Below are 12,858 nucleotides of genomic sequence, written 5' to 3' on the forward strand. Positions count from 1 at the left end.
TAACTCCACAACCATAGCACTTCACAACAAATGAAGGGCAGATTTGGGATCCCTGAGACTTGGTCTACAATATCAGCCAACAATGTCAACAACTTTTTTCCTAACCCTTACCCCCATTTGCCCATTCATATTGCACACGACTTCTGATCTTCTGTCCACGCAAATAGCTCACGCACGGCTTCCATCTGATCCAGCGGCGAATGCCTGCGAGACCTGCGTCGGGGCTGCGGGGCGTCGCTGTCAGCTTCACTACCCTCTTCGTCGTCTTCGCTGTCCTCCTCGCCGCTCGTCGCCTCCTGACTCTCTGATCCGGCGACTGCGGCTTGCTGCTGTCTGAACCAAGTAACCTGCTGCTCTTTGTCGGCCAGCACACATAGATAGAAGCAGACAAACTTCATCATGTACCTTGCGTATACTGCCTAACTCTCCGGGTTCTGCAGTCGCCCTATCGGCCGGGAGTCGATCTCGCTCTGTTTTGCACTCTGCAGCCAGCGCCTTGTCTCTTGTGGAAGTGTAGCCAGCTCTTTCACGCTTCTCTCAACCAGTCGCTCTATCAGCTCGGCAGCGAGTTCGATCTTGTCTTCGCCATGATCGGGTGTGCGGGTTTGATGAGCCAGATGAACAAGATTCCGGCCATTGAAGAAGTCCAACCAGCCTGTCCGCTTGAACCAGCCTGTCTTGTCGGTTTTTGCAGCCTCTTCTAGTGTTTGTAGCTTTTCTTCGACTTCTTGTTGTGTCAATTTGTACTCGGCCAGCTGTGCCTGGACCCAATCTCCTACCCTGGCGTTTTCGGGATTTTTGACATCTGCCAAATCAACAATAAAATATTTTTGCAGTCCCCCTTGCGAAAGAAACTCTGTACATTGACAGTATCATAGGGCGAGCTTTTCTCTCCTACCCAAGCATGCTGGTGATTTTTTTTGCAGTGCATGCGTACTGTGTCTTTGTTGATTGTGATGAAGCTGCATGTCTTGCACTGCACACTGTTGGAAGGAGCTTTGTACTTTTACGTTATTGTAGAGCAACCTTATACTACCACCAAATTCGCTACTATCCTTTACATAAATCTCCTGCCTTAAACTAGATAACCCTAAAGTATTTCTGCAATCCGCCTGTGCGGGAAAAGCTCTGCACCTTGAACATACTATACAACTGGCTTTTGTCGCCTACCCAAGCAAGCTGATGATACTTTTTACAGTGCATGCGAATTCGATCTTTGTTAATAGTAATAAACCCACATGTTTTGCACCGTAGCCCAGCAAGTGGTTTTCCGAGCTCTTCTATCGCCTGCGCAGGCTCTTCTGGTAGCTTGATCTCGCCTGGGTCCACCGGTTTAAGGCGACTGAAACTGTCACGGTTCAGGGTGCTCTTGCCTTTCGAACCTCACCTGCCATGAGAGTGACTGCCACATCATACTAGCGTTGTTTACAGCTACTCACATATACATACTGTCCGTAGCTTCACCCAATGCAACCTCAGTTCAATCCTGCAATTCTTCCACATGCATACGGATCACTCACGATCCCCGACAGAAACAGTCAACCACCTGTCTCCAGGTCGGGGCAGGCACGTTGTGATACTGCGACATATGCTTATCAAGACTTATAACTGCATTATGATGCTACTTGCATATAAAATCACTATAGTCTTCTAGAAAGCAGAAAATATCAGCGCAATTGCTGAATGATGCTAGTGAACCCCTTTTACGATGGTTCTCGTGCTCTAGGGCTGCAAGGTCTGCCCGTAAAGCATTGATTTTTTTCTGTATTGGACTCATGCTTCCCTCACCATCACGCTTCCGCTTCCGTGATTGCTCATTCTCGCAAACAGCTGATGTATCACCTCGTGAGACTGTATCGTCTTGAAAAGGCTCATGTGTTCGTACAATCATGTCAGTTAACAACGCGTCACTCTTGTGCGGCGGAAAGCTTGGTGCCCGCAGTGTAGCTTCTGACGACGGTTGACTTACATCAGCCTACATCGAAGAAATCCCTTGTCTCGAGGCGGCCAATACTCTGACAACGGTGCCTCATGCGATGGAATGTCCTCTTGCAGCACATCGTACAAGACCTCCCAGGTCTTCAGTCGAGCTGAGGCCTCCTCTCGCCACTTCTAGCTTCGAGGCGGCGTTATCAAAGCCTGCAGCGTAAAGGCCAGCATTTGCCCGACGGCGGTCAGATGAAGTCGATTTGGACCGTCTGCATCTGGCGTCCATCCGCTGATATCGCCAACTTCGCCCTTGGGCACAGACAAGAAGAAGCAGACAGTCGTGGGATCGTGCGGAACGCGCAGGAAGATGCTCGCTTCGCCAGTACACACGCATCCTTATTTCACGCCGACCTTGACCATGTAGGAGAATGCTTACGTGACGATTGCAGCTATCAGTCGGCGGAAGCGGTGCTGCAGGCCCTCGGCTTCGCGGCATTCGACAACGTCATCAAGGTCCATGTCATTCAGCCCTTCGTAGATGTAGCCGAGTGGAATCTTGTGTGGCGCCTTGTACTCGATGACGAAGGCCGCTATACGACTCTCTTCACTCATTTTGTAGACGCAGAATTGGTCGGCCCGGGGGCGAGAAGCTCGTGACGTGCTATTGCAGGCAGCAGCTGAGAGCGTTGATGAGGACAATACCTCGGCCTTTGCCTGCAAGCGTGCTGAACGTCATTGGTGACCGCCAGATATCGACAGATTCCGCAAGCCCTCTTCCACTTCTTGCTCCGGGCTTAATGTGTTGGCGTGGTTCTCGAAGTTTACAGAACCGCGCAGGCCGAACTTGCGCTTCAGCGCTCGGTCGTCGTACATCTGCTGGACGATCTCCGACACCGGCTGCTCAACTGTCGACCGCTGGAAGAAGTGCAGGTCCAGCTCAGAGCTCATCGTTCGTCGTTTGACCTTCGCCTCGGAGACTCCCAAATAATGCAAGGAGGTGAAGTGCCATTCCAGGGCGAAGCTCGACCTCATGATGTCCTTCCAGATCGCTTCTTGACGCACAGGGAAATCATCCCAAACGCGGAGTCTTTCTGGTTAGAGCTTGTTGTTCGCATCTGCAGGGTCGCCTTGCGTCGACAATGTTGCATCCGTCTAGACGGTCAGACCTGCATACAGGTGGTTGTGTCACGCGTCGAGAAACTCGGGCAGGTTTGTATGGCGGATTGTCGCCTTGACTTCTTCGTGCCTGCGCAATTCCTCAAGATACAGCTGTTTGTAGTCGAGCGACAGACTCGCCATGGTAGCACGGTAGTCAAGTGTGCTTCCGATGAGATATGGCAAGTAATAGTTAAAACAATGCTGCACAAAAAGGTGGACGTGAGCGTCAGGACCTGAGAGGAGGCGCTTATTGTGATGTCGGGTGAGAGGTAAACACTGTCATCGAGGACAGACTCAATGACGGGGTCGCGCGGGCCAACTGTGGAAGGGTTGAGATGTTGATTGATTCTTTTAGCTATTGGCTGGAATCGATCGGGACTATATAGTAGAAGGGGATAGCAGTGAAGGGTTGGGGAAGAAAACCGAGCTAACCGAATGAGCTGGACAATCAGTGCAGCGGACCGCTAGCAAACAGATGGCGATCGGTGGATATCTTCACTCCCTGCGACACCAACGCTATGTCCACTCCACCCACTCCGCTCCACACACAGGTACCAGCCGCACGCAGCGATTGCCTGCAGAGACCGGTCTTGTCGATTCGTGGTATACTCGCCAGGTAGTAATGTGTGTTGAGAATCCATCTTTACAAAGTGGCGTTCCGCACAGAGTACAACTGCACCCCCTGTATCTCAGCTCTAATCTGAGTTGGAAGACTCATCATTCTTGACTATGCCTTGCCATTGCGGGCATCAACACTTCAGAGATTCCATGGCCAGCACGAGGAACGTACTCAGATCAAGCGTGGAGGCTATGCACCAAGATCTGCCTCAAGTACCTTCAACGCGGCAGTTTCTCTCCATTGGGATAGAGTGTCTCCAGCATTGCAGGGCGGAATGATCAGGTCTATAGATTAACAAGTTACTACATGGGTTCTGTGGTAACACCATGTGTTGTATGTATATTTGTGTCAGCTTCGATACTCCAGCCCAGTTATCCAAGAAATCATACGTAAGCAGAGGGTCATTTGAGCTTCAACACCCGTGACACAAGACCTGGCAAGCTCCTATTGACCAAGAGCTTTCAAGGCCCACGCTAGCCGAGCAAGAGCCTCAGTTTCAATGTAGATAGGATAAATCAATCAACTCACGCTGCCTCTGTGAGGCCTCTACTGCTGCACCTCGGTTCCAATTGTATCACGGGTAGCTACCCTTATCTGCAATTTATTTCAACTAAAGGGAGCGTCAAAAGCATAATTGTAACTCGAAAACCCTATACAAGAGCAGCTAACAGGCAAAAGAAAGGCCTTTAAAAGCTCTATCAAAGCTTAGCAGCATACGCGTAGTGATGGGGCTGCTGTGGGTAGTTCCTTGGCCGCACCGCGGTCCCCAATTCCTCCACCTAACAAGTACTCAAGCAGCCGCAACATTAATTATGAGACAATTTGATTGCAAGCATTATCATAGGGCTCCACTTAGAGATCCTGTGATAACAGCCATTGTGTGTGGCTCTGCAGCTTCATTTTGGGTTGAGGGAGTTGGGGCAGCACGCGAACACGGACGGCACGCGCACAGATACGGTGTACGGCCGAGCCTAGGGCAATTTAAGTAAGCGCGCCGAACCGTTCGCAAGTGCTTTCATACAGCCTATTCGCGCGTGTCATCACATGATGCGCATGGGAACCCCTGTTCAGCGAGTGTACGAAACGGGCGTGTAGTAGCGGTTATTCCAACACAGATCTCAATAGCTCTTATTGGACAACAGCAACGAATCGACGATGTCATGAATCATTTCATCTTAGCTTAGCCGGCGCGCAGTAATCACTCGTGTGTGATACAGCTTCCAAATCGCTCGCGCTGAGCGTACTTAAATTCCTTTGAGTGCTTCAAGTAGTGTGCGTTCAAGACACAACCTGATGTCAGACCAGTTTTGACTTCCAACTCGTATCACTTCAATCTCTTCAGGACGACAACAACGCGCCTGCGAAACTCAAGTTCTACATTGCCAATTCACTTTCGTAGTTACTTAGGTCTCTCTAGTGCTACTAGGATCATCTCCGCGCATATCCACGACTACAATGGGTCCAACAGATCACTCCGATACGTTGCGTTTAGAATTATTTCCAAACGACATACTTTTGCAAATATCCCATTCCTTTACCCCAATTCCCGGTTTATACGCTTCCATTGTAGCCGAGGCAACCCGAAGATCTGAAAATGCAGAAAGAAAACGGACTCTACGTTCGTTGACTTCAACTTGTCGGAAGTTCTATAGCCTTTTCCAACCAATTCTCTATCGATCATTCATCCAGACGCCAGGAGATACCAAGTCGGCCCGCTTGCTCGTACGTACACTGGTGGACCAACCCGATTTGACCAAGTATATTCGATATGTGGAGACTGCATATACCAAAATCGATCTACAATGCATAAACCCAAGATCTATCTCTGTTCCTACGATGGAGGCAGCTCCATTTGATCAAGCTACTCATGATCAATGGCAAGACTTTCAATATCACTTCTCAACAATCCAATGGCAACCTACTCTCAAACACGCCAAGCCTCTCGAGTGGTTTCATTATGAATATGCTTTCGGCAGGGCATGGGTTGGCCGAGAGCCGGAGGCCTACGTTGCCTTCATTATGGCCATTACTCCGAATCTCAGTGAAGTCGCCATTTTCGACCTACATATCCTCTACACTACTACACTAGCGTCTAGAGCTTACCAGAACATCCATGGCTTGCGAAGACTCTGGCTCGAGCAAAGGGCGTCGGTCCGCAACCCTTACTCAGGAGTACCGCTTAAAGTGACCTCCGTTGTCAGTCAAGCTATTCGAGTAGCGTTTCCTGTTTCAGAGCATCTGACGTTGATCAATGCTTATTCTTACCTTATTCCCGCAATGTACGATCCGATTCCTAATGCTTGGTTCTGGGGACCAGACGCGCATGGGTTGATTGATCTGACTTTCGACGCATGCGAAATTTCACCAGCTCATCTGCACGACTTGCTTTCGAAATACACTTCACTTGAACGTTTTACCTGTCGCTGGGGTGTTTGCCTCCAAGATGTTGACTGCTTGTTTCCGCAGACGATCGACCTGTCCTTACTAAAATCGACACTGTCGATGAGCAGAGACACGCTCGAGTATCTCACTCTCGACACACACAACGCAGGTCAGAAGACGCTTTCAAACCAAACAATACTCGGAATTGGTTCGCTTGTTTGCTTTTCTGTTTTGAAGTATCTAGAGGTATGCGATGTTGTGCTATGGGGACACAACAATGGAGACAACATTCAATTGCCTCTTCCTGAGCACCTTCCAGGGTCGTTAGAAATATTGGTATTCAGGAGCAAGTGGACTACTGCGATAGAGCAGCTTTTGCTTGACATTTGTAAAAAGAAGAGTGACTTGTTACCTAAATTGAGGCTTATTGACTGCTCATGGGTGCTAGTATCTCGAACCGAGTCGACGGACATAGTAGCTAAGCAATTTGAAGACGCAAGCATTGAGCTCCGGTGATGAGCGCTTTCAGGTTTCTCATTATCCTTATACTAAACGCACTCACAGAGATTACCTCGTTCGTTGCCTCTGCTAACTCATTAAACTCTGTCCAACTACCTCTATCGCCATCGCGCTCGCACCTTAGCGTCTTGCTAAACCCATCATATCAGATGTACTAAGAGGTGTGTGCGTCGCGCTAATAGTACTGACTCTTTTAATAAGTGGCTTTTAGCTTGTTAGTACTCCATCTGCCTGTACCTATAACCGAGCTGCTGTTAGCGGGTACATTTTTTTACTACGCATACTACTAGAAGCACTTAATAGGGTGACAATCTAAGTCTCCTTAACAGTCGCATTATCGGATATATAATTTGAGGCCGGTATTTCATAACATGTACATAAATTCACTAAAGCTTGCGTAAAACGCTTACTATGCGTAGCAGCAGTGATTGTCGAGGATGGACGCCCAAACACCCAATCAGGGCAGAGCTGCCCCACTCTGATGCCTGATATATGCGGCTTTCGGAAGATATTGCAAGCATCATTGCGACCGGATCCGATGCGGAACACACCGATTCCCTATATGGTGTTCCCCGACTTATCAGCTTCCCCGGTTTCAACAACTACGTTGCGCCACGTTGGCCATGCAACGTTCACAATCACAGAAGCTATCGTAACCATAAGGCGATGGACAGCCCGTACGGCTACTTTTCACGAAAGTGCCCTTTGTACGGTTTCTGGCTGCTACACACATCCTTCAAGTATTTCAAATTCCATTGAACAAGTCAAGTGGTGCAGGAAGCGACCACCACAGCTTACTTCGACAGCATTACGCCCGGCACACTACTATGGCTCTCCATGCTAAAGCCGTATTCCAAACTAATGGCGTATGCATCCCACTACTCTTCGTATGCTGAAGCACCTTCAATGGCCCGTATGCGCTTTATAAGCTTGTGTTTACGAGTTTGTGCATCATGACGTATCTTCTTTCTATTTTTGGTTCATCTACAAGCCTTGACGAGCCTGGCAGGGTACACCAAGGGGCTCGTATTTACTCGTAAGGACTTAGCTAGACCTGAACAGGTATATAATAATGTATTGGAGGAACGATCAACACACAGTGCACTACAACGGCTCGAAGCTATCCCGTATACACACTTATTTTTTTCTGTAGCCCGCGCGTTAAGTTTAATAAACCCGAAAAATCCGCGTCAGACCATTTAGATAGTCCGTATATATTTTCTGTAAAGTCTCCTCTTCACTTGGTTCTCTTAACTTCACCCTATCGTTTCTCATCTCGATTCATCTCAGATCTAAGGAAGTTCCCCGAGGAGATCATCGTGGGTAGAGCCGAGAAATTCATCAAAATGAGCGAAGCCAAGAAGTTCAGAAAAATGGATGAAGAAAGCATAGCTGGATTATATTACGGCAGTGCTGATTCTGCTTCATCTTTTTCGAAATCTTCGATGTTACCTCCACCCTATCCCCAAACACACTTCATCAGCCTAAGCTTGTTCAAAGCCGCCATCAACGCTAGGCTTGACGGCCCCGTTGTCTCGCTCTTACGACCGACCGTCTGGCTCTTACAAGTCGCGTTCGCCCTTGCTTCGGGTGTCTCTTACGCCATCGAACTCGACCACCGATACTCTGCCTCAACCACCAATTTCATCTATGCAGAAGTCGTCTTCGGTCTCACTCTTTTGACTCTGATCATCGACAGCGTAACACTACGATCCTACCGGTTCATCTGGGCTATCGAATGGACATTGGCTATTTTGTGGATCGCCTGCTTTAGCGTCTTCTATGGCGTGTATCTGAACGGCGAAATTCCGGCAGACTATGCAGTCGTAGACCCTAGGCGTATGAGAATTGCTGGCTGGTGCAACCTCGTCAACGCACTACTGTGGTTGGGTAGTGCGCTGTTCTCGTCGATGTCGTGTTGCTCCGGAATCAAAGCCGCTATGGAGGTAAAGCTGGAGAAGAGAAGACAGCGGAAGGAAAATAGAACAGTGGTTAACAAGGTTCAGGAGACGAAGATCGGCACTTTTACCGCGAAGCAGGTATAGATGCCATCAACCCATCAGGATGAGATGCAAAGGGCGCCGATCCATGGTCGAAGCTAGCACTTCAGTTGTAGCCTAAGTTGAATCAAGTTCGCTTGCGAACCACGGGTCCCTTCTTGCATTTACCTGCATTGTGCCTAATTGTAAAGGCCTTAGATCTAGTTCAATGAATCGTTTTGTTAGTGTCGTATACAGCTACTCCACGTTCCTCATTCGCCCTAGGGGGGGGGGGGGGTTCGCGATAGGGGACCATATCACGATGAGAATGACCGGGCAGCGCATTTGACTTTTTGAGTTGCAATAATGAAAGGTTGCGATCAGGGATCGCAGACCCCTGAATTGGTGGAGGTTGCATGACTGATCGTTGATGAATGACTCCAGGCTGACGGCGGGGTAAGGGCGCCGCCACGCCCTTGCCGCACATAGGAAAGAACTAACTCAATTGGGTGTACATGTGAATATATTAACAAGCGCTTGAATAGTAACAGCTTCAATAACTTCATCATGGCAGAACATGGTATGAGATTGTAACGATACTTTGTTATTTCCACTAAAGGCTTCACAGTACCCGACAACGTGAAAGCTCGGCTTAAGAGCTCTTACGATGCCATAGCGGACACTTACAATGCCAACTTCACAAAACCCGACGATCCCGTTAGACTTCACTATCTAAACCTTCTACTGTCTCGGCTCAAGGCGAACAACGATTACTCAGCTTCAGTTCTTGAGCTGGGCTGCGGCGCCGGTGTTCCCGCTACCAAGCACCTCCTCGAAGTCGAAAGACCTGTGATACACGTCACGGGCAACGACCTGTCAACGTCTCAGCTGGACCTCGCTCGCAAGAACCTGGCTGAGTACGATGACCACCTCACGCTCGTTGAAGGGGACATGATGGCTCTGTCTTTCCCTGAACAGACCCTCGACGCTGTTACAGGCTTCTACAGCATCATCCATCTGCCTCGCGAAGAGCAGACCCAACTCGTCCGGAATATAGGGAGCTGGCTAAAGCCGGATGGCTTGCTGTTGGCCAACTTTGCAGTAGATGACTCGGATGGGCATGTCGAGGAGCAATGGCTAGGCGAAGACAAGGGTTGGATGTATTGGAGTGCGTTTGGCGAAGAAGGCAGTGTCAAGATGCTTGAGGACGCGGGGTTAGAGATTCTCGTTCGAGAGACGAAACAGGTTGAGGGAGATGCAAACTTTGTCTGGCTTCTGGCCAAGAAGACTGGAGCTTGAGTTTTATCGAAATAGACGGGAAATAATCTTGTCTTGGTTTTCATGGTTGATATATTAGAGTTGAGAGCATTGGAAGATTTGGCCCCCCACCGGAAATGAAAATGTTGAGAAAAAACCAGTTTCTGCAGCTACACCCATCACCAGCCATACTCAGGCAATTTCCAGCTCTCTTTCCCTTCACCACCGAAGAAGTACATGAGCAGCCGTGGCACTCTCAAAAAGGCCACCACTTTGAGGATGGTCTGAAACACCCAAATACCCCACACTGTCTGCGGGTTCATGAGCTGCATGGCGCCAGGCAATACATACTGGTGCTTCTCCACCCAAGGTCGAAAGAGGTCCTCGTACTTCCGTAGTGCTTCTGGTACCTGATCGGCGGACTCAATCTTTGACAGCTCACCAGCGATACAGTACGCTCCAGTCATCGCCAGACTTGTGCCGATACCCATCGTTGCGAAGGCGGCATCGCCCAAGATGACACCATGACCCTTGACCCATTGCGGCGTCACAACTCGACACCAGTGCGTCATGTAGAAGTCTTCAGTCGCGTCAAGACCCTCGAGGAAGCGTTGACTCTGCCAGCCCACATTCTGGAATCGCTGTCGGAGGTACGTCTTTTGTGTAGCAACATCAGCATGCACAATATCCTCGAGCTCAGGATTACGCGACGGTGTAGAGTTACAAACAGTGAGGTAGACGCCCATGGTCTTCTTGTTGCAATGAGGTCTGAGATGCATGCCGAGGCCCGGTGGCACCTGGCACAATTTCCAAAGCGAGTCATCTTCAGGGAGGCGTGGAATTGAGAAGAATCCAAGGTACATGCCCGACGGTTTCACGTACTCGCGGAGGTCTTCTTTGCCGAACATCAGGCTGCGCGTTTTCGACGCAATGCCATCCGCACCAACCACGACGTCAAACTTTTGGTCGCTAATCTTTCCGTTGGCGAAGTAGACATCTACCCCAGAACCATCTTTCCGCTCTTCGATATGGTCGATGTACTCGCCATACACCACGTCCACCTTCACGTTCCTCTCTTTCGCTTCGCTGACACCATCAAGCAGGAGGCCCGCCAAATCACCTCGTAAGATCTCGTACTCGCTGGTTGCACTTTGGTTCTTGGCGTCACCAGTCGCAGTGAATGTCGCAGCAACGTCCCCTTTGGAATTCAGAATGGCAACGCCAGTCTCTGTCGTATGTCTGGCCTTGATCTCAGGCTCCAATCCAAGGTTGCGGATGACGTCTACGCCTGGACCACGTATATCGACGGCTTGTCCTGTCGTGCGTGGTACGGGAGACTTCTCGATGAGCGTGATGTTGGGCTGCATCTTGAAGCCTGGTTGACGGGCGAGTGTGAGTGCTAATGAAGCACCTGCTACTCCTGCGCCTGAGATGAGGATGTTTAAAGGTTGTTGTGACATGATGGTATTGAAGGTTCTGATCACAGGCCTTTGATGTAGAGGCGCCCTTTCTGACGTTCACAGTGGCTGCGACACTTACTTATCTGATCCAGGCTTTCATTATTCCACTGAATTGACAACCTCCGAGAGTCCGTACACGATGTTCTCGACCCGAGTCCCCGACGCCCTCAACATCTTGTTGTCTATTTCGTGGCGCGCCATAACCAATCACAACACTTGACGTCATCGTAAGCGGCCAGAATCGGAAGGACCTGACCATCGTGGTTGCATGAAGAACAACAGGAAATGGTTCTTTCTAACTGTCCATGAAACATCAAAAGCGGCAACAAAACAGGTTGTCTTGCGCGGACATGAGGCTAGCTCACTCGGAGGCCAGACCGGGTGACTCGACCACAAGATTTAATCGCTCGGATCTGAGCATCATCAGCTCGAACAAGCTTCTGACTTGATATCAAGCTTTGCTGTGCCTCCATGCTGCATATGCATACATGGACTCTCTGATCCGACCCCGATACTTCTTCGTAGATTCCAGGCAGCAGCGCCGACGCACCGATGTCTATTGTGCACAGCCAGGAGATTGACGATACGTTTGCAATCCCAGAGGATACTTGTCAGCGTACGACAACGTAACACACATTGCAGATGTTTATTGGACTTGTCCCCTACGCCGAGGAACAGCCCTACAATCCGTTTGAAGTGAGACAACGTTCGTCTCGATATCAGTCCAATTCATTCTGGTATGCTAGAAGAGCTGGTTCAGTCAGCCCCCTCTTGAAGCGTGCGGATATAATCTCCATGTACGTCAAGTCGATCGTGGGTATTGTGTGATCTTTCTTTGTCATTGGGCCCCACTCACCCTCAGGACGCTCCCTAGGCCACGATGATAGTGACTTCCATTCGAGCTCGTCAGGCGAATCACACCGATCGCAGTCAACGTAGCGAGACACACATCACGTAATGGTAGATGTTTCTCCTATATTTCTCGTAGATTTCTCGACGTTCAGAGGAGTCTCGTTCGATGATCTTGGTCCTGTATTCGGTTGGACACCGTTTGCACTAGTGTCCTTTGTGCACGAAGCCTTGTCGTTTGGTGTCGTCGCATAGTACTCTGCATGCCTTCACCATCTTGTTCGTGAGATGTTGTTAGTACAGAAACCTCTCTCGTGTATGTGGGCAGATGAATTCGGCACACGCCCTCGAGCCAAGTTGGATCGTGGTGATATAGGTGCGCAATTGGCCGGAACTGTCGAATGCGGACAAGCAGCCTGCCATCGACAAGCAATGCCGTCGAGTCTGTTTGCCAGACATATTCGATACCCATGAAGCGCCGTTTTGCAAATCGATTCAACACAAGGACACCGTGCTGTGGGGAGAGGCGCAGAGCTCGCATGGTTTGCCCTGGTTTCGGTACCGAACCATGCTTCATTATATTGATGGGCTCTTCGTACCATCAACCCAAAAGATTGCCGCACAAATAATTTCCTAGCTCGAAGTCAGCTTGGACTGAAGGCCTCAGGATTAGCTGACGGATAATCGTTGTGTCCACACCGAGGTA

At 49.6% G+C, this 12,858-nt stretch overlaps 6 protein-coding genes across 6 annotated transcripts; 3 read left to right on the plus strand and 3 right to left on the minus strand.

Moving 5' to 3' along the window:
• Positions 1–125: 125 nt before the first annotated feature.
• BU25DRAFT_420327 (uncharacterized protein) lies at positions 126–968 on the minus strand (the record flags this gene model as incomplete). The annotated part of the gene is made up of 3 exons (XM_033708004.1): positions 126–355; positions 425–856; positions 938–968. The coding sequence occupies 3 exons, from the start codon at positions 966–968 to the stop codon at positions 126–128; spliced, it is 693 nt and encodes a 230-aa protein (XP_033563059.1).
• Positions 969–2,661: 1,693 nt separating this feature from the next.
• Positions 2,662–2,961, minus strand: BU25DRAFT_457148 (uncharacterized protein; the record flags this gene model as incomplete). The annotated part of the gene is made up of 1 exon (XM_033710092.1): positions 2,662–2,961. One exon carries the CDS (start codon positions 2,959–2,961, stop codon positions 2,662–2,664), a length of 300 nt encoding a protein of 99 aa, XP_033563060.1.
• A 1,863-nt stretch (positions 2,962–4,824) lies between these two features.
• BU25DRAFT_22895 (uncharacterized protein) lies at positions 4,825–6,907 on the plus strand. Its single transcript, XM_033701396.1, has one exon. It carries the CDS (start codon positions 5,162–5,164, stop codon positions 6,602–6,604), a length of 1,443 nt encoding a protein of 480 aa, XP_033563061.1. The 5' UTR covers positions 4,825–5,161; the 3' UTR covers positions 6,605–6,907.
• Positions 6,908–7,711: 804 nt separating this feature from the next.
• On the plus strand, positions 7,712–8,826 carry BU25DRAFT_409375 (uncharacterized protein). Its single transcript, XM_033706034.1, has one exon. The coding sequence runs from the start codon at positions 7,954–7,956 to the stop codon at positions 8,650–8,652; it is 699 nt and encodes a 232-aa protein (XP_033563062.1). The 5' UTR covers positions 7,712–7,953; the 3' UTR covers positions 8,653–8,826.
• Positions 8,827–9,153: 327 nt separating this feature from the next.
• BU25DRAFT_420329 (S-adenosyl-L-methionine-dependent methyltransferase) lies at positions 9,154–9,885 on the plus strand (the record flags this gene model as incomplete). The annotated part of the gene is made up of 2 exons (XM_033708005.1): positions 9,154–9,166; positions 9,215–9,885. 2 exons carry the CDS (start codon positions 9,154–9,156, stop codon positions 9,883–9,885), a joined length of 684 nt encoding a protein of 227 aa, XP_033563063.1.
• On the minus strand, positions 9,813–11,481 carry BU25DRAFT_22913 (FAD/NAD(P)-binding domain-containing protein). The gene has a single exon (XM_033701397.1). It carries the CDS (start codon positions 11,301–11,303, stop codon positions 10,023–10,025), a length of 1,281 nt encoding a protein of 426 aa, XP_033563064.1. The 5' UTR covers positions 11,304–11,481; the 3' UTR covers positions 9,813–10,022.
• Between the last annotated feature and the right edge of the window lie 1,377 nt (positions 11,482–12,858).

Source organism: Macroventuria anomochaeta, assembly GCF_010093625.1.
Source record: "Macroventuria anomochaeta strain CBS 525.71 unplaced genomic scaffold BU25scaffold_11, whole genome shotgun sequence".
Lineage (NCBI taxonomy): Eukaryota > Fungi > Ascomycota > Dothideomycetes > Pleosporales > Didymellaceae > Macroventuria > Macroventuria anomochaeta.